This window comes from Spermophilus citellus, assembly GCF_964194105.1.
Source record: "Spermophilus citellus genome assembly, chromosome: 7".
In the NCBI taxonomy this organism is placed as follows: Eukaryota; Metazoa; Chordata; class Mammalia; order Rodentia; family Sciuridae; genus Spermophilus; species Spermophilus citellus.
In genome coordinates this window covers 109,051,134-109,078,042 of record NC_138188.1, presented here as the reverse complement: position 1 = coordinate 109,078,042, position 26,909 = coordinate 109,051,134, and the positions used below count along the sequence as shown (strand labels likewise).

Below are 26,909 nucleotides of genomic sequence, written 5' to 3'. Positions count from 1 at the left end.
TTTGGGAACACAATGGGAGTGACTATGTTATTGAATGTTTAAAGAATGGTGTCCTTGCCCGGTGCAATGGCACACACCTGTAATCCCAGTGACACAGGAGGCTGCGGCAGGAGGATGGCAGGTTTGAGGATAGCCTCAGCAATTTAGTGAGTCCCTAAACAATTTTGCGAGACCCTATCTCAAAATAAAATATAAAAAGGACTGAGGATGTGGCTCAGTGGCTGAGTGGCCCTGGATTCAATCCAAAAAAGGTGGTAGTGTAGGGATATTTGGGAATATAAAGAATTTAAGCAAATTCACTTACCATGGACCTTTTAACAACTTTGAAATAGATTTTGAAATATCCTGACTTATTTTGGACTCTGACTTAGAAAAGTAATCCATGAGGCCAGGTTCCCCCAGTGTATCTCAAAAGCTGGGAAGAGCCCTGTGATATATGACCGAATCCTGATGGCCAATAGCCTCTGACGTCAGTTAATGACTGGACTTTGCACCTGAAAGAGAGTTAAAACCCAAGGTAGTTCGGGAGAGGAATCATTTCCTCCTTGGATTACCAGGCAAAAGCAGCTAAAATGAAAGCCTCCACATCTCTGGCTCTTCTCGCTCTCCTTTTCATCAGCTTGGGTAAGAAATGTTTGTTTGTTTGTTTTATTTTAATTCTTCCAACATGTTTGTCATCATGGGATAGAATCCAGTAGGTTTTCCTGTCTGACTCAGCTCAAAGATGCAGGCATTTTAGTCTACAAGGGGCAAGACAAAGAGAGCTGCAGCAAACCGTCTATGAACTAGGACTTTGAGGATCAGAGATTTGTCTGAGACTAAATAAGAATGACTCGGTCGTCTTCTTGGGGCCTAGTGGTCTGCCGTAGCATTCTGGATCTGTCCTCTGAATATAAGAGGGACAGCCACAGGATAAAGCCCTCCTTTCACCAAGGTCTTTGTGTGTACTAAACCACAAGGAGCAATTGCAATATTGATTGGACTGCAGACAGGTGCTTCTCTTCTGAGTTTGGAAGGGCTCCCTGGGGGCCAGTGGCAGGGAAGGCCACCTGTGTGTCTGAGAGGTCAGGGTTTAACAGCTTGAGTTTGCTTGCAGAAAGAGATGTCGTATTGGTACGTCAGAAAGGTGAAAAGAAATTGAATCTGCTTTAGAGAACTGGAGTGGCAATGTCAGGATTTGATTTTCTAAGATGTTCCCCCTGCTAATAGGAGGAAGGTGGGGAAAACTATTCTCAGAGGAGGGGCAGGCCTCACCAGATCTTCCTGTCAACCCTGGAGACAGCTGTCATAACCAAACCTTCAGGCCCAGTAAGAACTGGTGAGGTCTATATGAGTTTCATGAGCCACTGCTAAAGGAGGCTTGACATACTATGTAAAATATAAGAAGGATGGGTGGATAGGATGGGAAATTTGGCTGCAAGGGTTGGAGAAATGGCTAGAGATCAGAGAATCAGGAGTTACTCATTCTCAAGGTCCCTTCTGGAGAAGGGTAGGGTGGGGTGGGGGAAACATGGAAAAGACTTTTCTTGGCTCACAGAGCCCTGGGGAAGGGCTCAGAGCTCAGCGGATCGCATGCTCCAGAGTGAGGGCAGTTATCCAAACACCATGAGCTGCTAATGAGCTCTGGGGTGCCTGAGCCTCAGATCCTCCCTATGGAGTAATAGAGGAGATCTTCCTGTCCTGAAGAGTGACTGGGGCAGGTAAATGAGAAAGGTATGTGACCTGCAGGGCACATAGTAAGCTCACCGGATGCTTTCTGCTATGCCTGCCCTCATATCCAGTTTTTAAACTTTGTTTTTGTTTTTGCTTTTCTTTTTTTTAAGTTATGCAAGTAATGCAGACCCATGTAACAAATTCAGACAATACAGATGTGTATGAAATAAAAAGTGAACATCTGACCTGCCCTTCTATCTATCTGTCCCCATTCTAGCAATTCAAACCCAGAAGACTACTATTGATAGTTTTGGTGACTACGACGGTTTGTTTCTTGTGGGGAGGAAAAGGGGCAAAAGCTTCTTTTTCTAGGAAATATTAAGGATTTGGCAGATGTGGAAGGAATTATTATTTAAAACATGAGTTCCATCTCAGAGTCCTAACAACCAAGGGCAGGAAGTGTACTCTTGTACTTTCCCATTCTCCCCAGCCCCAGTTCCTTGCATAGACTTTTCCCGCAGTAACCCCTTCATAAGAATGTTCTGTAAAGATGAAGAGATGCGCAGAGACTATTCAAAGTCCCTTTACAGGCAAAACTTTCCAGGTTGTTTTTGCTTTCTTCGAGCGATAAGGGCTGCTTTATTTCACAGCATCTGATTAGTAACTTTGGGAACCAACATTTCTTAATATTGAAGGATTTAGGGGCTGGAGTTGTGAGCTCAGTGGTAGAGTACTCACCTCGCACATGCAAGGCCCTGGGTTTGATCCTCAGCGCCACATAAACAAAATAAAGGTATTATGTCCAACTACAACTAAAAAATAAAAATAAAATATTGAAGGATTTAGATTTGTAAGAAAGGCATTTTATTGTGAACTTCAGTGAGCTTAGAATAGAGAAGCGGATGTTCCCTGGATGGTGGTGGTTGTGAAATGTTCTCTAGGAAGAGCCAGATCAGGGCATACTTTTTCTTTTCTTTTCCAAGATGTTAAGATTTTATTTACAAAGCTTTTTTGTTGTACAGAAAGTAAAAATGCTGTTACAATCTCGGTGTAACTGGTAGCCACGGATGGTTGACTCACCAATCACAGCTATCCATGCTACAGCAAGAGTCTTACACAAAAAAACCTAACAATGCTTACAATTTTGTTGGGGCAAAGTCCCCAAGCTTGGTGATGGATTACCAAGAGGGACTGAAAGGAGGAAGGTGGAATGTCACAGGAACTATTCTTTGGCTCTTTGGGTGGGTGGGTGTCCTGGGGTTTGTATCACAGCTACCTTTTTTTTAAAACAGCTATCAAATCCATGAGCAGTCCAACCAATACTGAACAGTTCTGTTTTTGCAGTTTATCTGGGGTCTTAATCATCTTCTCCTTCATCATCTGTTTCTCTCTTCCTCTTTTCACCTTTCCTGCTTTCTTCCTCCTCTTCTTCATCTTCATCTACTTCTCCATCATGCCCAAATTCTTCTTCCTCCCTGCTGACTTCATTTTAATTGTCTTCCCCTTCTACATCTTCATCTTCTTCATCAAACTCTTCCTCCTCATCATCCTCATCTTCTCCTTCTTCATCCTCCTCTTCTTCATCCACACCATCCACCTCGGCATGTGAGTGGGGGGAGTCTTCTCCATCATATCGGTCCAGGTAGGTCAGCTGGGGCAGGAGCCTGAACACACTCTCTGTGAAGATGAGCGGCTTCACAGTTCAACAGATCCAGGCTCTTCAGACAATCCAACTGTTTCAAAGGTTCCAAGGTGCTGATGTCTTTCAGTTTATTTCCACTTCAGTTTAGATGTGTGACATTTGCAAGTTTTTCTGCTAACATATCCAGACCTCCATAGATTCTGTTGTCACTGAGCTCAAGCTTTTTTCAATTTAGGTAGCTTGGGGAGATTTGAAACTGAAATCAAGCCTACATTTATTCAACTGAGGAACTCCAAGTTCACAAATTCAGCAGTTAAGCCCTCAATTTTTCCATCATTTGATTTTCAATTGTCCAAGACAAGTTCTCGAACAGGTTTATTCAGCTCCAGCTGGATCCTCCTCTTCAAGTCCATGTTCCCCTCATCCCCTCTCTTCAAACTTAACTTTCCGCGGCCAGAACAGAGCGTGCAGAATAGGGCCGTCAGAGGGGGTTGTAACAGCGCCACCTTGTGACATCTTCAATTATCTTCAACGAGAATTGTCAAAAATATTAAACCCAGGTTGATAGCTTTGCAGTTATAGGCTTAAATGATGTTGCTTCTTGGATACTTCTCATTTTAATAAACATTAAATCTTTGTTATATTTTCAATAACATTTCCAGTTTTGACTGTTTAACTTTATTTTCTCTTTAGAATTAGTCCTGTGTTTCCATTTTCTTTTTTTTTAATAAAAATATTTATTTTTAGTTGTAGTTGAATACAATATCTTTATTTCACTTATTTATCTTTATGTGGTGCTGAGGATCGAACCCAGTGCCTCACGAATAGCTGGCGAGCACACTACCACTTGAGCCACATCCCCAGCCCGTGTGTTTCTATTTTCAATATACTCATCTTTATTAGTTTTTCCAGAAAAGAGAGTTGAGTACTAATTAGTACTAAGTAATAGTAAGTGCCCTTATTTATTTAACGTGCTGACTTCTGAGACTTGGCACCTTTGTCTCTTTATTCACATCTATAGCAAACAATTCTTCCTCCACAACCCAAGCGCCTTCCACCAACACGCCTTCCAGCAACACGACAGAAGAGCCCTCCAACAACACGACAGAAGAGCCCTCCAACAACACGACAGAAGAGCCCTCCAACAACACGACAGAAGAGCCCTCCAACAACACGACAGAAGAGCCCTCCAACAACACGACAGAAGAGCCCTCCAACAACACGACAGAAGAGCCCTCCAACAACACGACAGAAGAGCCCTCCAACAACACGACAGAAGAGCCCTCCAACAACACGACAGAAGAGCCCTCCAACAACACGACAGAAGCGCCCTCCAACACGACCCAAGCGCCCTCCAACAACACGACAGAAGAGCCCTCCAACAACACGACAGAAGAGCCCTCCAACAACACGACAGAAGCGCCCTCCAACAACACGACAGAAGCGCCCTCTAACAACACGACAGAAGGGCCCTCCAACAACACGACCCAAGCGCCCTCCAACAACACGACAGAAGCTCCCTCCAACAACACGACAGAAGAGCCCTCCAACAACACGACAGAAGGGCCCTCCAACAACACGACAGAAGCACCCCCCAACACTGGTTCTACCCCTACACCACAAGTGAATTCCAGCGGTAGGTACCCTTTCTTCATCAGAGACCAGCACTCCCAAACCTTGGTAAGAGTGCCCCCTCAGTGACTCCTCTCTGAGGGCACATAACAGTTGTGGAGCATGGTAGTTAAGTGTGTGCTGGTGGGGAAGGGAAATAGGCATAAAGACATTGAGTTTCTTTGCATATGAACCATGCACTTAAAACCTGAGTCACAAGAGCTAGTAGGCAGAGACCCTAATACATTGCCTCAGTTCCATTCTGTTCTTTTCTTCCTGCTCATCCTACCTCAAGCTATTTGCCAGATGTAGAATATTTTTTATGAACTTGATCTTTGTGAAAGATACTCTGGGAAATTTTTGGACACAATTTCAGGCTTCTCTGAGAAGCCCAGGTTCAAATAAGCACTGGCTTCCAGCCATATTGTCTACCTAAGGACCAAGTCAGTGCTACCCTGACTTCAGGTCCTCGTTAATCACAATTTGGAAACTGAACCAAGCCACAGAATTTAAACCTGAAGAATGAGAAACCAAAAAACAGCAATGCTCAAAACACAATTTGAGTCAAATGTATGAAAGATGATATATCATGAGCTATGTAATGCTTTAAATAATCAATAAAAAAAAAAACAGCAATGCTCAGACAGTCCTAGGCATGACCAGACAATTATCCAAACAACATGTTTTGGGGGATACTGAAAAATGACAACCGACTTTAACCTGAAGCTATTGAAACAAATCACCTGTCTCATTTCCCTAAGCTTGGTCTAGAACAGGTGCCAGAAACTTAAGCAGCAAAGGCCAAATAGAAACTATTTCAGGCTTTGTGGCCTATGTAGTCTCTGTTGCAACTGCTACACTTTTTAACATGAAATCAGACATATCAACACATAAATGAATGAGCTTAGCTATTTTCCAATAACACTGTGCTTGTAAAACCAGAGCATTGGTCAGATATAGTTCATGAACCATAGTTTGCCAACCCCTGATCTAGAAGAATCCTCTTACTTTAGAACTTGAAGAGTCTTGATAAACCATGTCCTCCTCAGATAGTGAATCTGAGGACCAGTGACTTGTCCAAGGTCAAAGATCAAGCTGGTGTCTTCCTAAGCATCTTTTTCTCCTCTCCCTTCCTCTTTGTCCTCTTCACCACCCCCCTCCTTTTTTCAGCAGGTTCTCACCAAATGGCCCAGGCTGACCTTGAACTTGTAATCCTCTTGCCTTAGCCTCCCAAGTTGCTGGTATTAGAGGCAGGTGCCTCTTTCTCTACACATATTTCTGATGGCTTTCCCAGTATTTGTTGGTAAAGCTAAGAAATGGGTGATTAAGCAAAGAAAGTCCAGATCCTATATCTAGACTATTCTCAGATTTCTTACACTTGGAGGGGTCATTCTAAAGTCTGCAGGTGGCTCACAGCTACACCATCAGCTCTAGTAGAATCAGGAAAGGGAGCATCTCTGAGCTGTTCTGCTTCCCCAAACATCCTCTCAGATGAAGGCAGTTTTCTGTGTCCTGGCCCACCACAAAGTGTGGCATATGGGGCAAATCATGTCTTTCTTGGTATTCATTTGTAATAAGGTGTGACCGAACTAAATTGTCACCAAAATCCCTTCCAGCTGTAACATCCTGTGACTTAATCAATTCCTGACTACAGAACAAGCTAACAAGCCTGTCCTTCATTGTTGCAGAGAGAGCACACCAAGAATGACTTGTCTGGTATCTCCAGAAAGGAACTGCACTCAATTTCTTCCTTAGGACTTTCCAAATTCTCCTTGAAATTTGTCTGAGGCTCTTTTTTTTTTTTAAGCCATTTACTTTACTTAGAATACTGGTTCATGCTTTTTTTTTTTTTTTTTTTTTTTGTGTATCAGGGATTGAACCCAGGGTTGCTTAACTGCTGAGCCACATTCCAGCCCTCACCCCCTTTCTTTTTTTAATGATTTATTTAGAGACAGGGTCTTGCTAAGTTGCTTAGGGCCTCACTAAGTTGCTGAGGCTGGCTTTGAACTTTTGATCTTCCTGCCTCAGCCTCCCAAGGCACCAGGATTATAGACATGCGCCCCCACACCCAATTCTGGTTCATGCTTTATTACAGGGGTGATGATTACTCTTGTTTATGGGGTAATGAATGTGCCTCCTTTTGTCCCATATAGCCTATATTTTTTCTTCTCCCTTTAAAAAAATTAGATTTTATTTTCGGAGCAATTTTAGATTCAAAGCAAAATTGAGAGGAAGGCATGTAGGTCTCCCACATACCCCCTGTCCCTACGAATGTGTGTTATCAACATTGCCCACCAAAGGGGTGCATTGGTTACAATAGTGGCCCTACATTGACACATCATTAAGAAAGATCATAGTTTACATTAGTGCATTTATGGGTCTGGATAAATGTTTAATGACAGCTGTCCATCATTAGAGTATCATATAGAGTAGTTTCACTGCCCTGAAAGTCCTCTGTACTCTCTTTCACTTGGTAACATGCACATTCTCTGTCTTTTCATGGCTCAATAGCTTATTTCTTTTTAGTGCTGAATAGTGATCTGGTGCCTGGATGCACCACAGTTTAATCCCTTTACCTACTACAGGACATCTCAGTTGCTTCCAAGTTTTGGTAATCATGAATCAAAAGCTTCTGTCAACATCTGTGTGCAGGGTTTTGTGTGAGCATGTTTCTAACTCCTTTAGGTAAATACCAAGGAGCATGATTGTTCGATCATATGTTGAGCATGTTTAGAAACTGCCAAATTGTCTTCCAAAGTAGCTGACATTTTACACTTCCTTTGACAAAGAATGAGAGTTCTTGTTCTTGGTGAGAACTCCACCAAGAGTTGTTTGATTCATTATTTAATTATTTATTTACTTTTTGCCATCTGAAGGATCAAACCCCAGGGTCCCAGGCATGCTAGGCAAGTGTTCTACCATTGAGCTACACTGGGAAGCCATTTAATTTTTAAATTTTATTTATTTATTTATTGGTACTGGGGATTGAACCTAGGAGTGCTCTACCATCCCCAGTCCTAGGCTGGCCTTCAAATTGTGATCCTCTTGCCTCAGCCTCCTGAATTGCTGGGATTACAGGCCTATACCACTGTGCCCAGCTGTCTTTTTTTTTTAAATAAAGTAAATTAGGATCATGATTATCAAAAAAGCAGCTCAAACAGGGCAAAATATGTGCAATAAAAATAAAATCTCCCTTCTATCCTAAACCTCTAAGCCCTCAGTGGCCAATTTCTTGTGTCTTCCTCCAGAAATAATCTATGCAAATACAAAGCATATATATTTGTGTGTTTGTGTCCCCTTTTTAATCACAAAAGAAAGTATGTTACACATAACATATTATACATATATACACATAACTTGTGTATAGCTTTTTTAAAAACCAACTAGCCTATCTACCATAGGTTTTTAAGAATCTCAAGCTGTCGCTAAAGGGTATCAAACACTTAAGCTATCCTGATATCAAAATTCAGAATTCTTCCTGATGGAAGTGAAGAAGCTGGCCAACCAAGATCAACATTTGGCCACTCACTGAAATTCCCTCCTCAGATCTCATCAATTCTTTGGAAAGAAGGAAGACACTGTACCCTGCCTGGCCCAGGAGACTTGTCCACTGGCACAGAAGCCATTGCAATATTATTCTCACCATTTTTCAAGGCATCCACTCAGAAAGCCAGAGGCTGGAGTGTCCCCTCACCACCTCCCTTAGAATGTCCCCTGGGTTCATCCACGTTTCCTCCTTTACTATCTCATTCCTTTCCTCATGGATATGTACACCAGGCATGGTAGCCAGACTAGGACATCTAGTTCCTTTTTGGAGCTTCTTGAGTGTTCCCTCCCTACAAAGCAATCATTCACGCCATCCTAAAAAAAAAAAAAAAAAAATGATCCTTTATCCAAATGGTTTTTTTTTTTTTTTTTTGGGTGGGGGGGTCTGACTTAGCATTAGAGAACTAGGTACTGAGGTTTTAGAGGGTCCTGGAAATCTAAAGATTCCTAACTCCTGGGAATTAGAAGGCTCTATCCATTTCTCTTTCTTCCTCAAGCAGGCCTTTGTCCACCAACTTGTAATCTTTGCCATCGATAAGCTCTTGGCCCAAATTTCAGCACCAAACTCCCCAGAGACAGAAAGCTGCATTGGTTTCTAGCTTCTTAAGAGTATGCTGTGGAGTCACATAGCCCGGGAATGGAGACCACCCAGGAGGGAGGCATGAGGATTGACAACTGTGTTTCTAAATGTTATTTGCTGTAATTTCTGTGGACTTCTAATGTCTTTCTTCCATCTAAGTTTCCAGCGATCCTTGCCAAGTAAGACCCTGTGGAGGTGGTGCTGCCTGCGTTAACCTGCATAACAACACATTCTGCCTGTGTGTGGAAGGGTATTACTACAGCACTTCCTCATGTCTGAAAGGTGAGTGGCCAGGATGTGCCAGGGCAGGGCTCCATCTCCTGCCTAAAGTGGAATAGAAAACTCAAAACCATGGCAAACAGAGGCTCCAGAATATGAGAGGCAGAAGAGAATTGGAGGCAACCAAGGCCAGACAAATAGGGAAAGGGTCTCCTTTGTCCTGGGTGACTCAATAGGAGAGGAGAGGGACCAGGTCAGATTTGCGAGGTAGGCCTAAGGGTCAGGGGTGCCATCTGCTGTTGGAGGGAAACTTTTGTGGCAACAAAATGAAGTGATAACTGTTGAAGCCCCTGGAAAACTACTGAAAGACCACACAACTATGAAGTGTTGTAACAAAGCCCTGTTACAACAAGGGGACAGCAGAAGAAGGTGACATGGCTTGGAAGTCTGGTCTGTGACTATGACTCAGTTTTCTGGCACAGGATCTGCTTGTTTCTTGATAGCAAAGCCCCCTATTAGAGTGTAACAGCCTTCTAGCTCTGGAAATTAACTTTTGAGGATACAACAACATACTCTTACCTTCATATGTTTCTGGTTAGATGACCTGGTTGCTCTGCGGCTCAAGGCCTGTCTGTCTGAAATACACGTTTTTTTTTCTGTTTAATAAATGAGAAATATTATATAGGAAATGAATGCATTGTATTGCCCACAGGAGTTAGGGATATGCCAAAAGCCAAACAAAATCCATATTTATAGCACTAAGAATTTTATTTCTGGGAATCTGCTCTAAGTAAATGACTCCAGAAAAGGCTTATGCAAAAAGATGTCCATTGCAACCATCCCCCTGCCCTTTACACAATGAAAAGTGCCAAGTCCAATAACCACCACCACAAATGACCACATCAGCAAAGGGGACATATACTTTATAGAATGTTATGTAGACTTTAAAAATGGTAGTTATGAAGATGAGGAAATGATTTGAAAAACTTGTTGATGTAATAATGAGTAAAAGTGAGGTATGTTATAAACTTGGTATTATAACCATGTAAACCTTGAGGGGTGGAGGGGGGAAGAAATATACCAGATGAAAATGGCCAAGCTAGGTTAGGGGGTATGATGAGTAATTTTTAAAAAATACTTATAGTCTTCCTGTAGTGTCATCATGTAATGTTAACAATTAAAAAATAATAATCAATGTTTTATAACAAATTGGAAATGACTCTCTTTGTGTTAAATAGTACAGAAAGATTCTGCTTGATTTTCAGGAAAGACATTCCCTGGAGAGATTACAGTACAAGTCCAAGATACAACTGGGTTGGACAATAAGAATTCTGTAGCCTATGAACACTTTCATGATGACATAATTAGCTTCGTAAGTATTTTCTGTAAGTCCTTTCTGTAGAGTGTTCTTTGTTCTCACGCTGAGCTACAGAGTGTGGGACACACTGGGACAGTTGTGTCAGTTGTTAAATAGTGAAACATACCCCTCCTGGTTGGTGGGCAGCTTCTACCACTGCCCTCTTGCTCAGATCCCCTTCCTGAGGCCCTGGGACCTCCCTGCTGGGCTTGTACCTAGAGGGGGAGCAGCTAGCAAGGCAGAGGGTCTAGGGAAGCCTGCTCCTGCCATAGTTTTAAATGGACAGGAAATATAGTGGTGTCTTAAAATAAATTATTTCAGAGTGGGTTGGGATATATCTTAGTGGTAGAGCACTTTCCTAGCATGGGAAAGGCCTTGGGTTTAATATCCAGTACTATAAATAATTTAAAAATGCATAAAGAAATAATCATTTTGGACTGGGATTGTAGCTCAGTAATACCTGCTTAGCATATATGAGACCCTAGGTTCAATGTCTAGCACTGAAAAAAATAAAATAAAATTTCCACATCATGGAGAGAAAAAAAATTAAAGATTTTTTTTTTTTTGGCTTTTCACATTCAAATTTGCATGTATTTCTGTACTAGTCTGGCTTTTAAAAAAACTATAGGAGGGATTACATCTGAATTTATAAGTGTTATATTTTCTTTCCATTGTCAAAAATATTGAAATGAATCAGTTTCTTTTCAGTTAGATTCTTTTTTTTTAATGAGAGAGAGAGAGAATTTTTAATATTTATTTTTTAGTTCTCGGTGGACACAACATCTTTGTTTGTATGCGGTGCTGAGGATCGAACCCGGGCCTCACGCATGCCAGGCGAGCGCACTACCGCTTGAGCCACATCCCCAGCCCTCAGTTAGATTCTTATGTGTAGGGTGTGGGCATGGAGAGAGCGGGTATCTCTATTCTGGAATCATGTGTTAGGCCAGGAAGAACTTGCAGGCAACATCCCACCAATATTTCTCAAAGTTTAATTTTAAAGGGAATAAAACCAGCCTTAAGTATTTCTTAGGTCTCTAGTTGGGGAAAAAGAAAAAAAAAACTTTAATTTTGTTTTGTTTTGTTTTGTTTTGTTATTGGGGATTGAAACTCAGGGCATTTTACCATTGAGTTACATCCCCAGCCCAAAACAAAACAAAAATGTTTTATTTTGAGGCAGGATGATGATGATGATGATGATTACTGAGGCTGGCCTCAAATTTGTGATTCTCCTGCCTCAGCCTCCCTAGTCTCTGGAATGACCGGCAGGTACCACCACAACCTGGTCAGTAGAAAAATACTTTTAAAAGACTAAATTCTTGTTCTATGATAATATCTTTCCACTTGAAATTATATCAATACAAAAGGATTTGGTATTATTTTAGAACTGATAAAGTACAAAAAATTATTATTGAAACGATTCCACAGGTTGTGCGGCAAGAGCTAGTGTTCCTGGCTGCACAGCCAGTACCTAGCAATGCTAAAACCCATGGCCTTGCTGTCACAATTTTGCTCCTGCCCCTTTCCATCCACCTCTGCATGATGGGCCATCTTGCAGTGACTTGCCCTGTTATCTTGGATCGGCATCCAAATTTGCCAGCTTAGGTGCTATTCATATATTATAGGTGACAACAGCATCATGGTCCTACTACCAGGGAACCTCCAGATTGCCTTGAGTGGCTTTACTGAGCACTACTGCTGTGGCCACCACGTTCACCAGATTTTGCTTTGGGTCTGAGTGCCTTCTCCACTTTACAGGGCTTGTCCCCTGGTCTTCCAAGTCAGTTTACAGACTTGAGCTCAGCCTGGGCTGGATATTCCTGGAGGAACTAGTAAAGAGATGGAGCATTCTCATAGTTTCAAAGGGATCTTTAATCCAAAGGGATATACCAGAACTCCCTCGAAACCCCTGGAGCAGAGTTAGGAAAACTGAGACAACCTAATTTCTTCAGGGCTGTCTTAATAGACTTATGGGACAGTTCCAGATCAGGCCATGATTTTTTACCTGTTAGGGTACAAAACAGACCAACTGGGCAGTCTGCAGAGGGGTTTGGGGTTTCTCAGTGGGGGGGGGGCTATTTTTGCATTCTACAGGCAATGATCCTAATTCTGAAAACAGCCCTGCAGGGGAGATAGTACTATTATGCCCATTTTACAGATGTGGTAACTGAAGATCAGGAAAGGTGAGTTACTGACTGAAGGTCATCCATTTGATTAGTGGAGGAGGTCGAGACTTGAACCCAGAGCTGCCTGCCCACAGGACTGCCTCTGCTTCTCCTCACTTGCTGACTGTGGTGCCAGCAGGCCTGTGTGGACAGCTCCTGTCTTCTTGCCCAACCTGGCAGCCACAGGTTAGGAGATGCTTCCTCAGAGAATGACATCGAAGGAAAAAAAGAAGAGGAAACACATTTTCTTTCATATTAGATACTAATTTCTCAAGCGTTTCTTTGGAATTAAGAGATTTCTTTGGAATGACAGGCTTACAAAACCAGGTATCTCTATGGCACTTGCCTTTCTCAACTCCACAGCATGCTCCTCTACCTGATCACAAGACTGAGAGAGCCCTAGCATAATGTCCCCTAGCATAATGCCTTGGGCAAGGGAGGCAAATATATGTTCCTTGGATAAATTGATAAATGCATGAAGCACATATATAGATAAAACTACGAATACACAAAACTTAAGTCAAAATAAGTCACCTTTTTTTTTTTCAGTTCTGGGGATCAAACCCAGGGCCACACACATGCTAGGCAATCACTTTACTACTGAGCTACAACCCCAACCAGTCACCTTATTTTTAAGAGTAAGATAATTGATTTGGCTAAGTGTTTTAGGTTTCCATCTTTTTCCTGGGTAACTCTGAGTTATGTTAGACTCTTGCTACTTCATAGCAAAGATTACTGTTAGCAAGCAAAGAATAAATAATTTGTTGTGATAAACCATATATATTTAATTTTTTTTCAACTTGTTTTTAAATCTGTTCTCTGCCACAGTTTCAAAATGTATTTGGCCATTCTGATTATGGACAGACTGTGATTCTTCAAGTGAGGTAAGTTTGCTATGGACCAAAGGGGTGCTTTGGAGGCAGTGTGTGTTTGCCTCACTTTTGGTCTTCTCTTGAGTTCCTCATGTGACACTAAGGCCCTCTGGTGGCAAGTCGAAGTCAAGAAGGGGACTTTGTGCATTGCTCCTGAGTTGTTTTTTTTTTTTTGTTTTTGTTTTTTTTTTTTTTTTTTTTGTAGTTGTAGATGGACAGCATGCCTTTATTTTATTTATTTTTGTATGTCGTGCTAAGGATCAAACCCAGTGCCTCACACATGCTAGGCGAGTGCTCTGCCACTGAGCCCCAGCCCCAGCCCTCGCCTTGCCTTTGACTCTGGCCAGGACAGGCAGGGTATGGCCTGGAGAAGGAGGATGCTCATGGCTACTTAGCAACTGGAGCACGTGGTCCCAGGCATCATCGGCACCAGTTTGTTTGGTCTGATCCCCTCAGCTGCAAACCATACTGAGTCAGTCCCTGGGATGTGCTTTCCAGGATGCCGAGGAAGGAGAAGTGGCTCATGGTCATCTCCTCTCTCATATGGGGTTGTGAGGGGGACGAGAACACTCAGATCACACACCTGACTTCTGAAGGGCCCATAGTGAGCTCTTCCTGCTCTAAGAACAGCACTTATTTGTGCACTGCGATATATAATGACAAATACTCAGTGCTATTTTGAGACATGAAAAGGCAGAGGATTCTCAGGAATTTAACAATTCTATCTGTGTTCTTTAATGCATATTAATATGCAAGTAGTCAGGCCAAGGACAGAATGCTCTGAGATGAATGAAGTTGTGCAGAAAAGGAAGCACAGTGTAATATTTATGTTTGAAGTTTTTTTTTTTATTGTGTTTATTCTGTGAGTTATGTCAAATCCTTTGTGGAATAAGATACAGTATACATATAGACAGCTGGGCTTCTGTATCTGTGGATTATACATTTGAGGAGTCATCTGGAGATAAAAAATATTTGAAAAAAAAATTGCATCTGTACTGAACATGCACTGACTTTGTCATCATTCCATAAACAATGTAGAATAATAGTGATTTCCATAGCATTTACTTTGCATTTGGTATTATAAATAATCTAGAGATAATTTAAGGAATATGAGAGGATATCTGTAGCTTATATCCAAATACTAGGCCATTTTATATAAGGGACTTGAGCACTTTCAGATTTGAGTGTCCACCAGGCGACTCCTTCCAAGGGTCCTGGAAGCAATTCCCCCAAAGATACTGAGGGTATGTATATGCGTTAAAAGTTTCAGAGACCCGGGTGCGGTGGCACATGTTTGTAATCTCAGTGGCTCTGGAGGCTGAGGCGGGAGGATCACTGGTTCAAAGCCAGCCTCAGCAAAGGCAAGGTGCTAAGCAACTCAGTGAGACCCTGTCTCTAAATAAAATACAAACAAGGGCTGGGGATGTGGCTCAGTGATTGAGAGCCCCTGGGTTCAATCCCTGGTACCAAAAAAAAAAAAAAAATCAGAGAAGCCTTCCTAAAGGTGGTAGATTCTGAGCTGGGTCTTGCCTGGGGGGAAGTCTGACTGGCAGGCAGAGGTACAGAGTTTGCATGGTCAGAAGCTGGCAGAGAGCAGAAAGGTTGGGCCCAAACACAGGGTTCTGAAGCTGGAGGACTACAAACTGTTCCAGGATTTTAGGCTTGGTTTAATGGATGACAGCCGTTTCCTGTAGAGGATGACTGGTTGGAAACAAGAATGGTGAGGGGCAGCTGAATCAGCAAAACCTGGGCTTTGATCCTGACCTTAGCACTTCTTCAATGGATGACAGCTCAGGTGTTTTAACCTTTGTTATCTCCTCCCAGCACCTGGTGAGGAGTCAATGAGATAACATTGGGAAGATTCCTTGCACATAGTTGATTTCAACACTGGTCTGTTTCCTTTTCAAAAAAATGGGACCTTGCAGTGTCATGGAGACTGGGTCCCATAAGATCATCTGGGGGCGGGGGAGTCCCCCAAATTGTGGCATTCCTTTTATTCTTCAGGAGTTACTAGAAGGGAACCATGAGCAATAAGAGGCAAACCTTTCCCTGTTATTCCAGGGTCATGGAGGGGGCCAGAGCCATTGCTCAGGCCTTCATAGGTCTTGCCGATGAAGACATTTCTTAAACTCCAGCTCAAACTCTCTACTACTCTACAAACATTAGTCTTAGTAGGATACTCAGAATTTCTCTCCTTCAAATCTCTCTTGGAATAGAAGAGAAAACTCAGGCTCAGAGAAATTATGACTGGCCTTGGGCCACCAAAGATAGGGGCAAGTTTGGGTCTTACTAAATTGCTCAGGGCTTTGCTAAGTTGCCCAGGCTGACTTTGAACTTGTGATCCTTCTGTCTCAGGTTCCTGTGTACCCGGATTACAGGCGTGTGTCACTGCACCTAGCTTTTAAGAGACGTAGTCTTGTTCTACCGAAAATGACAATTTACTATTTCAGATGTTACTTGTTCTACTTGTAGTTAGCTCCAGGCTCCTAAATCCTAAAAATGGTTGACCATTATTTTGTCAAAAACGAATATCAACAATTTTCCTAAGTGTACTCCAAGAGGACATAATTCTTTCCATGGGCTTCCTCTGAACACATACAGACCTCCAGGCTGCAAATCTGCTGTCTTCTGGTATGTGGCTCTGGGCCTCCATATTGAGGACCCACTGTGGAGACTGGACAGTGCGTCAGGACTAGGGCTGGGAGATCTGTGCCTCTAGGAAGTTAGAAGACCTGTTTGTTGACCCTTCAGTTCAATTCATCAAGTTGACAGATTTGTTTCATTTTTAGCTTACGCCCTTCTCTGTCAGGAAGATCTGAAATGCGTGCTGATATGAAGCTTGTTGATGCTTCAGTAATAAACATTTTAAAAGAGAGTACAACTCTAACTGAAAAAGATGTAAATGATGAGATTGAGAAGGCAGTCAAGAAAAGCAATTTTACACAAAGCTATAATCGTAAGTATTAAATAATTTCCCTCGAATTTTACCTAGAGTTCTACTTACACTTTGGTAAACCTTTACATTACAGTAAATGTGAGGAGGGGGTAAGAACTATAGAAGTAAATCATCAGGTGTCTCCAAATTTCCTTTTAATTAGTCCATTCTTTCTCCCTTTCCCTTCTTCTCACTTACCTTCTCCAGTTTCCTAACCATCTCCAAGTCATCAACTGACCAATAAATTTGTTCTTCCCTTGGAAAGTATAAATGACCAGACACATCATCTCTGGACAGGGAAAGATGAGAAGAGAAAGAATAAGAAGGCTTGAGCCAAGTTATAGTTTTCTAAATGTTATGAAAACTTCACCTGTACTGTTTCCCCCTTAGGTTGATGCATGGGTAGCTGTAACAACTCCCACTTGCCATGTCACCAACCGTTTCAAAACCTAGTGGCTGGCCTAAAATACCTCCATTTATTTCTTGCAACTCCATAATTCTGTGGGTCAGAACTTGATATGGGCTCCACTGGAAAGTTCTGCTGGCCTAGGCCAGGCTTGACGGATCTCTGCTAGACTTGCTTAAGCATCTGCCTTTAGCTGCTGGATCAGTTGGAGACTGGCTGATCTCAGATGGCTCTGTGGGTGGTTCCTCTCTGCTCCACATGGTCTCTCCTCCTCCAGCAGGCTAGTCTACAGGGATTAATGCAGCAAGAGGGTATAGTTCAGTGCACATGTGTTTCTCCAGTCTCTGCTTACATTGCATTTACAACTGTCCTAATGACCAGAGCAATTCACATGACCAAATCCAGCATGGAAGGGCCCTATGGAAGGGCACAGAGTCAGAAAGGCAGTCAACCCACCCCTGCAGCCATCGGAAACTCCTCTCCTTGGAAGTGACCGTTAGGGCCAGCCCCCGTGGAGATACAAGTGCTGTTTAGGCCTGTGGCCAGAGGCCTTGGTTGAGCCACAGTGAATTTAATTTCCTTGTAGCCTTTGACACCAATATCCTTCTCTTCTTCTAGTCCCCTTCTTCCTGAGCCCCCACCCACCATTCTCCCAACCCCCTTCCTGCCTCCTTCAGACTCGTCTTTTTTTTCCAACATTCATTTCCCTACTCTTTTACTTTTTTTTAGTGATTGTAACCTCCCTGACCTTGTTTGTTTGTAAAACTCATTTCTGTTTCTGCAAATACAAATCCTGCTCACTTATAATTTTCTAACACTTTTTCTCTTTCCTCAAGATTTTTACAATGATTCTCACAATGTCCCAGGGCTTGGAGTTATAAATGCTCTGTGATAAAATTCTTATAACTGATTGGAAAATATGGGGGCTCTTTTTCTGTACCTCCTTCTTGGGGTCAGATTGCCTTTTAACAACACCCATTCAATTCTTTTCCAGCTAAATATAATTTCTGGGACTGGGGCTGTAGTTCAGTGGTAGAGTACTTGCCTAGCACGTGTGAGGCCCTGGGTTCAATCCTCAGCACCACATAAAATAAATAACTAGAATAAAGGTATTGCGGTGAAAAAATCAAAAAATAATAAAATAAATATAATTTCCTTGCAAAAGAGACTGGAGAAAAACAGTCATGGAGCTATTCTGTCTTTTTCATGTCTTCTGTCAACAATACATGAGTCAGCCCTGGCTTTCCCAAAAGCCACTTACCCCTCCCATAGACACACCCACCCCTCTACTTATTTGCTCACTAAAAGGGAAACCTTTTAACCCTTGTTACTTTGTCATTGGAGTTTTTGTTGTTGCTTTATTTTGGATTATGTTTGTGGCAAGCCTGAGGTCATCTGAGGCTCAACTTTCTCTGACACATTTTTAAATATTTCATCTTTGGTGATGGGACCCTCTTTCTGTACTTTGTTTTTTCTCATTTGAGAGCTTCCTGTGAAAATAACACTAGTTTTTACATTATCTCCTTCCTGCAAGCCCCAGAGTTTCTACAGCATCTTTTTGTAGCTTGCACACTGAGAATTTACATTTTCAAAGCTTTTCACCTTCTTGAACTATTTTCTTCTTCCAGAATTGCATGCCATGGAATTAGCACTTTTTTCTTTCTGAATGTTTCAATATTTACTGTCTCTCCAAGTCTACAGTATGCATCTGTCTGTTCCCTTGCATCTCTCTCTGACCATCTCTTGGTCCTTATCTCCTAAGAGGCCCATCTCTTCTACCTGCCAATCATTTTGTAGGGGTTAGGATTTTGGCTAAGAGTAGCAATCAGATCCTTTAGCACACTCTGCTTTTGACGAGATGAGACTTGCAACAAGTGTGAAGAAGTTGAGGGTCCCCTTCAGCATGCATACTGACCACTCAGGGTGGTTGCCAGCTAAAAACACTTGTGCGCTCCTCAAGATAATGTTGGGGTCGCCATGCAGTTCTCTTGTTTGGGCTTTGCAGAGTGATTGTGTTGGCTACCAGTCCTGACATACTTGAAACCATTTGGCTCTAGCCCGGAAAGTTGCTATTTAGACAACCCCTCTCAATACTTCCTTCCACTCTGAAACCAGGCATTCCCTCCTAGACACACTGACAAAATGCCAAATGGTGTCATCTCGAGGTAGCTTCGAGAACAAACCAGCCAGCCATGTGGAAGTGAGAGCCTCGTAACTCTTAAGACGAAGACAACTTTTCCTGCTGTCCAGACTCGGTGGCAAAAGTAGATCGTCTCTTCTGTGCCCAAAGGTGTAGATTCTCATTCTCTAGATTTTAACTGGAGTTATTTTCAAGTTGCAGTTGAGGAAGGAAGGTCAGTTACAGTTTGAGATGTTCAGAGAGCAATCACATCACTTTTCTACCTGCATTTATTCTCTCCTCCAAATCCATTCTCAAATTCATCTTTTTATCCCTAAAGCTTGCCAGTCCACTTCAAGACTACTCTTCCTGCCCACCCACCTCTGGCCTTCAGTGCTGGGCATGATGTGTTATGCAATGCCCTACATTTTTTTTTTTTTTTTTTTTTTTTTTTTGGTACTGGGGATTGAATCCAGGGGCACTTAACCACAGAGCCACATCCACAGCCCTTTTTATTATTTAGAGTCAGGGTCTCACTGAGTTGCTTAGGCTAAGTTGCTGAGGCTGACTTTAACTCACAATCCTCCTGCTTCAGCCTCCCAAGCTGCTAGAATTACAGGTGTGCACCCCCACCCCCAGCTATGCTAACATTCTTAAAGGATTGCTTTCTCATGCCAGGCTCCTGCTTAAAATCTACCAAAGAATTCTTTGGCTTATAGAATCAAATTGGGTGTCTTTAACCTGACATCCAAACTCTGCTATACCTATGAATGAACAAGACAATGAGATTTGTTGAAGAACCTGGCAAGGGTACTGTCATCTACACTAGCTCACTCCATTCTCCTCATAATCAGGGGGAACAAGTATTATTATCCCCCTTATAGATGGAGGGAACTTGGACTCACCCCAAATCAAATATTGAATAGAGAACCTGCAACCAATAAACATCAAAGACATCCGTTCTGGGTTTTCTTCCACCTCTCCAAACTCCCTCTCCTTACCACAAGCACAGCTCGCTGCCCCCTGACAAGAAATCTGGGCTCCCTTTCATGCCTGTTTACTCCATTTAAACAGACTTTGCCTCTCCCTGGTTGTTCAAATCTTCCTATCTTTAAAGACTTATTCAATTTCCTCCTTCCCTGTGTTGTTATCTTGAGCTATTTGAGCCACTAAATTCTTCTTGCCTTTGAAGTCTGAACCACAAAGCCTAGAGCTGAATTGTGTGTTGCTTGACTCTGGGACTCTATAAAGATGGAGCCTAATAGATGGCTTCAGCGGCTCTGGGGGAACCTAGCACAGAGAAAGGTGCAGAAGAGATTTTGAACTTGAGCTTTATTGCTTGGATGGAATTAACTTAAACTGAATAATGAAGAGAGGATGGGGGGGCCAGGTTTCAGAATCCCAGATTTTCATTTGTTAAATCCCAAAATGTATTAAAAGAAAAATACAACAACGATGGGGGGAGGGAGTGTTTTCACAAATTATCTACTGTCAGGCTGGGGATGTGGCTCAAGCGGTAGCGTGCTCGCCTGGCATGCGTGCGGCCCGGGTTCGATCCCCAGCACCACATACCAACAAAGATGTGTGTCCGCCGAAAACTAAAAAATGAGTATTAAAAATTCCCTCTCTCTCTCTCTCTCTCTCTCTCTCTCTCTCTCTCAAAAAAAAACAAATTATCTACTATCTTGCTGAATATATTTTTTAATTGTTTGGCCTCTCTCAGCTATAGATTCATGTGAATTTTATGGTTGTGTGAAGAAGGATCAAGATTGCAGCAATAGTTTACAATGTGAATGCAAACCTGGGCTGCAGAGACCCAACATGCTGTCCCCTTATTGTCTTCGTAAGTGTTCCCCACCCACTTCTAAATGTTCTTCACAATGCTCATGTTCCCACCACCTTTTGCGTTTGCAAAGTACAAATGTTACTGCTTGAATGTCCGTGTGCATTCCAGTGACTGAGTAATGTGAATTTGGGCTTTAGACCTATGGCCAGGGTGGGGGAATGGGTGAAGCAGCACGTGGGCAGCTTGTCATGTGTGGAGCCAAGGGGTACTTCCTTTTACTTAGAAAAAGCAATGTGAAAAAAAAAAATCTGTGTTGTCACATGTACATTGGGGTTAAAGAGATTGTTTCTGAAAATTACCTATAAATCCCTCTGTTTTGAAGCTCTTGAGTGTTCTGCAAACTGCAGTGTGGAGTTTAATAAGCAATGCATAAAGAAGGAGAACAAAGAGCTTCAATGCGTGTGCCTGCCAGACTTCGAGAGAGATGCTAATGACGTCTGTCAAGCGTAAGAGAAATCTCTCCATTTTTACTTTGCCATAGCTGGAGCTAGGCAGAGAGGATAGATCTTGCAACATATATGGGCTTAGACTCAGGAAGTTGGGGAGCTGGTGTAGGGTAGGAGGTATGAAGCTGCTGCTGACATTTCCTGGTGCCAGGAACCACACTAGGGAGTACCAATCACATAACAACTATCAGAAGCTTATCAGTTACCTATTTTCAGATGAGGGACCTGAAACTGAATATAAATGACATGCCCTTGCTCACAGGGGAGCAAACAGGTGGCAGCACCCTGTGGTGTCACCCCTTGCAAGGTGACGCCATAACTTTTAGGTTCAACTTTAACTGAATTGCTGAGTCTGCCTGGAGTTCAGATGAGGCAGGAAGAACACAAGCCAGTGAGACCACCCAGAATTGTATGCCTCTCATCCTTCCAGAGCCCCGTGGATGGTGCTCTCCTGGAATAAAGGGAGTGGGAGAAAGATGAGAGAAGGAGAAGGAGCAAAGGAATGCAGAATGAAAGGAAGAAATGGAGATGTGGGTGGGAACTCCAGCGTGCTCCCCACATGGGCTCTTGAACATGGCTTCCTGTTTCTCACTCTATTCCAGGTGTCCATTTGGCTATGGTGGTGTGGACTGCAAAGACCGTGAGTATGAGTCTTGCTATTATAAATAAGTTATTACACACCCAAGAAATAAACATTAAGGGGCTGGGGTTGTGGCTCAGTGGTAGAGCACTTGCCTTGCATGTGTGAGGCACTGGGTTAGAGTCTCAGCACCACATATAAATAAATAAATAAAATGAAGATATTGTGTCCATCTACAATGAAAACACACACACATATAAACATCATATTTGAGAGGCTGTCCAGTTCTCCAAAGTCTCCGCTTCCTTCAAAGAGAAAAATCTGCTTGCAGTTTGTCTTCTGGGTTATGCATCCCATGTTCACCCTTATGGACAGCAGCATCTCTGCTGTTAAAAATAATAGAACTAAGATAATAATAATAATAATAATAATACTCAGACCAAGGGTTGGGCTGGTACCTCTGAACTTACTCCAACCCGGAGAAGGGCATCCTAAGTCATTATATTGATTCCTACATGAGCTGAAATATGAAGTTTTTGCTACTAGAATGGATAAAAATGTATATCAAAACTGCTGCCTATAGGAGAGCAGACCTGGGCACCAGACATTTAAATGTTCAAATAGTTTCATCTCAGAATTATTTACTGGTGTGGGTTGTGTTAAGAAAAATTCGATTGCTTCATTTCCTCCTATGCTTTACTGCCAACACATTGGGACAATACTAACTTGAAATTTTAAAATGTACATAATGAACCGAAGCTCAATGGTCAAGGTGCAGGAAATATGCCCATCAGCTCACCACCAGCCACAGAAATAGTGCGGAGAGATGCTCTCGGTTTCCACTGTACTTCGTTGCAAAGACAGACTTGCTGTCATTTCTTCCTTCTAGGCTTTCAATTTCCACATCTATCTATCAAATGAGGCATTTGGACCAAATGACCTTTCTGGTCTCTTCCTGATTTTGTGGTTTATGGCCCTGTGGGCCCAAGTTTCAGGTGGATTTGTGGCAGTGATGTGGCAGGAAGATACAGTGACAGTACTGTCCAATAGAGAGAGAATGTGAAGCTGGGCACTCGGCGCACACCTGTAACCCAGTGACTCGGGAGGCTGAGGCAGGAAGAACACAAGTTTGGGGACAGCCTCAGCAACTTAGCAAGACCCTGACTCAGAATCAAAAATAAAAAGGGCTGGGGATGTAGCTCAGTGGGAGAGCACTCCCGGGTTTCATCCCTTGTACCACAAAGACAAAAAAGAAAGATAATGTGAGTCACAAATTTCATTATAAATTTTAAAAGTTTCAAGCAAAAGTTTAAAAGTAAGAAGAAACAGGTGAATTTGATTTTACTGACATATTCTATTTAACCCAATAAAATTCCATTTATCATCTCAAAATGTTATCAGATAGGAATATTAGTATTAACTTTCTTTTCATGCTAAGTGTTTGGAATCTGGTATGTAGGCTGCACTCAGGTCACCCCATAGCCACACTTCAGTATCCATGGCACTACTCCAGACTCTTTCCTCAAATGATGCTGTCAAGATATTATCTGGTGCATCCAGTATGACAAATTTAACTCCAAACTGGAATCCCTAGCTTATGAGTAAGGGGAGGGCTGGAGGGCAGGCAAAGGAAGCAAGGTAGGGAAGAAAGGCTGAGATCCTACTTCCCACAAAGCCCCGGAAGACCCCGTCGCTATCAGCCTCCTTTGTATTTATGCTCTTGAGTCTGGCAAGGATGCCTGTTCTGGTTGAGTCCTGAAGACATGGTTAGTGGGTTAGAGGAGGGCTGCTAAAGGAGATGAGCCATCTACCCACCCTGGCACTAGAGGGGTCAGAAACCAGAGTGTGATCATCCTCATAACCAAGAGTCCTGGGAGCACACGGACCTGTGCAGTAGACACTGGGAGTGGTTGATTGAAGCCTGTCCCTACTCTGTTCTTCCTCCTTTCAGAGTTTCAGCTGATCCTCACTATTGTGGGCACCATCGCTGCCGTCCTCATTCTCGCCTTATTGATTTCATTGGTCTTCTCCACAAGGTATGGAATTTCCCCTTTCCTGTGGACACTCTGGTTTCTAAACACACCGGCCTCTCCTGGGCAGGGGAGGGGACATATGAGGGGAGGCCTCTCTGATGCCGCTTTATTTTTTCTTTCCTTAGTTTTCTTCTGATTGTGTAAGTATACATGATCATGAAAGAAAACCGTAAAAACAGAAACGTGGAAAAGAGCAGAGTAAAAAAGTCACTCACAGAACCCACCATCCTAAGGCAACTCACATTTCAGTATATATCCTTCCAGATGTTCTGTAAAAGATATTATATGCATAGTGTTGCATTCTTTGTGTTTTTAAAAATTTCTGTTAAGGTTTATTTTTCATCAGAGGACATAGCAGTCATTTTCCTGTCATTAAGAATTCTGTGGACAGTTTTTTAACTCCACTGATGCTGTCAAATACAATTTTTACCAAGTCACTCCAATGCCCAGGACCTTGCTACAAATGGTCTAAAATGAGCCCCCATAGAACCCGCTGGGTTTAATGAGGAAGAAACCCGTATCTGTGTGGCTGTTTCTCAGCTTGGTGCCTTAGGAAGGTGGAGTAGGGTCCATTCATTTTTCCAACAAATATTTAGGTATGTGGAAGTTTCTCCTATCAGCAGAGAGAGATTGCTATTATCTCTTTTGCATTTTTACATGTGCCAAGTGGGATCCACTTTGTTAAAAAAAAAAAAAAGAGAGAAAAGCTACTTTTTTTCTAACATTTAGCTCATACCTTATATTTTGGAAAATAGGTGTTTTCCCACTATAATTGGAGAGGATCAATGGATTTTAGGTTCCTAAAATACTTTATTTCTTCTTTTTCCTTGTATTCCATTTTGATGTTATCTCTTCCCAGAGACTCAGTAATAAGGAATGAAAGCTGAGAACTTGCTGTGTGAGCATTCATTCCCCTGGTCTCCAATATTCCCTTCTCCAGAGAGAGAGAGAGACAGAACATTTCTGGGTCTGGAGCAAGGTTATTCTTAGGAGGATTGATTGATTGTCTTGGACCCCAGTGATTCAGGAAGCTGAGGCAGGAGGATCACAAGTTTGAGGACAGCCTCAGCGGCTTGGCAAGACCCTATCTCGAAATTTAAAAAAAAATTTAATTAAAAAGGGCTGGTGATGTAACTCAGTGGTAAAGTGTCTCTGGGCTCAATCCCCAGTACTGGGGGAAAAATAGAAAAGAAGAAAAAAAAAAGAGTTGCTATGGAAGCTTGTGGCCCCGTGAGAGCCACAAAGCTCAGTCCTCCTTCCTGCCACAGAGCCACGCTTGCTTAACCCAGCTACAAAGTCATGATTGTTGACAATGAAACACAGCTTTTAATTTCATTGCTCGTTTGTAGAGAAGGGAAGCCCTTTCCTCAGCCACTTTACACAAGAGAGTGTTGAAGGGCAGGGGCCCTGCTATGGGCTGTGCTGGCCATCAGGATCACAGGCTGAGGGACATTCCCAGTGTGACCGAGGCTTAGGTGACTGACACCTGGAAGTACACTGTGAGCATCACAGACCACGTCTGCACTGTCCACTCCCACTGTCCAGGGTACTGCAGAAGCAAGACCAGGCCTGGGGACCAGGAAGGAAAGAGGGGTCACCATCAGAGTTATCTGGGGACAATGCCTCCCTCATGGCACATGCTTACTCTTGACTTTCAATACCTATACTTGAGAACCTTGGGGGGTCCACAGCAGATCACAGCAGACCCTATTTCTCAATTCAAGACCTTGACCCCTTGAACTCATCTTATTCGCCAAGGTGTTTCTGTAGATGTTGGATCTACTTGGATATGATTTCCATAAATAATTGAAAAGTATGTTTAAGACTATTGATATTCTGCTCAGTGTGGTGGCACACACTTGTCATGCCAGCAGCTCAAGAGGCTAAGGCAAGAGGATGGCAAGTTCAAAGCCAGCTTCAGCAACTTAGCAAGGTCCTAAGCAACTTAGTGAGTCTCAAAATAAAAAATAAAAAAGAGGCTGGGGATGTGGCTTAGTGGCTAAGTGCCCCAGGGTTCAATCTCCAGTGTCCAAAAAAAAAAAAAAAAAAAAACCACCTGAAATTCTTGACAAAATTTAAAGAAAGCTAGTGAAATTAGATGGTAACATTGGGTCAGCTGATATTCATGCCCTGGAACTTATGAGGGGACTGTCCTTAAATGTAGGGGATCTACATTGAATGAAATAATAAAATATTTATTACAAGTGATGGGACATCAGGTCTGCAACCTATTCTTCATGGATTCAGAAGGCTTAACAATTGGGAAATCTAGGTGATGGGTACATGAGAATTCTGTAACATATATCTTTTTATAACTTATGGTGTAAATTTAAAATCATTTCAAAATTTAAAGAACATTTTTAAAGAAAGAACATCAATATTTACTTTGAGGAACTGTCTGCCATTGTTAGATCCTAATTCCTGTTATTAATTACAGGTCAAAGAACAAAAAGAGTGATATTGAGGAAGAGAACTTGCTTGACAATGACTTTCAAAATCTGAGAATGCAGTCGACAGGCTTCAGCAACCTCGGAGCTAATGGAAACATCTTCCCCAAAGTCAGAACCACGGCTTCCAAAGACCTCCAGTCGCAAAACCCCTACGCAAACCAGAGAAGAGAGCCTCGCCCCGATTACTAGGTGAGTCCAGGGCCTTCTGCTTGGCTTTTGGCTTTGCAGATTGAGATACCCTAGGGGCTGGGGTTGTGGCTCAGTGGCAGAGTGCTTGCCACTCATGCATGAGGCCCTGGGTTCGATCCCCAGCACCACATAAAAATAAATAAATAAAAGTGAAGATATTGTGTTCATCTACAACTAAAAAAAAATACTAAAAAAAAAAAAAGAATGAAACACCCCAGGGCAGAATAAGGGCCCCTCAATCCAGGGCTGCAACCTGCTCAAAT

General features: G+C 42.5%; 1 protein-coding gene and 1 pseudogene across 2 annotated transcripts; one reads left to right on the top strand and one right to left on the bottom strand.

The window, feature by feature from the left end:
- Positions 1-572: 572 nt before the first annotated feature.
- On the top strand, positions 573-26,646 carry MUC13 (mucin 13, cell surface associated; the record flags this gene model as incomplete). Its single annotated transcript, XM_081302257.1, has 11 exons — positions 573-624; positions 4,383-4,931; positions 9,192-9,314; positions 10,517-10,623; positions 13,599-13,654; positions 16,432-16,598; positions 20,826-20,945; positions 21,271-21,394; positions 21,997-22,034; positions 23,926-24,010; positions 26,445-26,646. 11 exons carry the CDS (start codon positions 573-575, stop codon positions 26,644-26,646), a joined length of 1,623 nt encoding a protein of 540 aa, XP_081158383.1.
- LOC308653779 (putative acidic leucine-rich nuclear phosphoprotein 32 family member C) lies at positions 3,011-3,708 on the bottom strand (annotated as a pseudogene). Its single transcript has one exon. The product of its transcript is annotated as a putative acidic leucine-rich nuclear phosphoprotein 32 family member C (transcript).
- Positions 26,647-26,909: the final 263 nt, after the last annotated feature.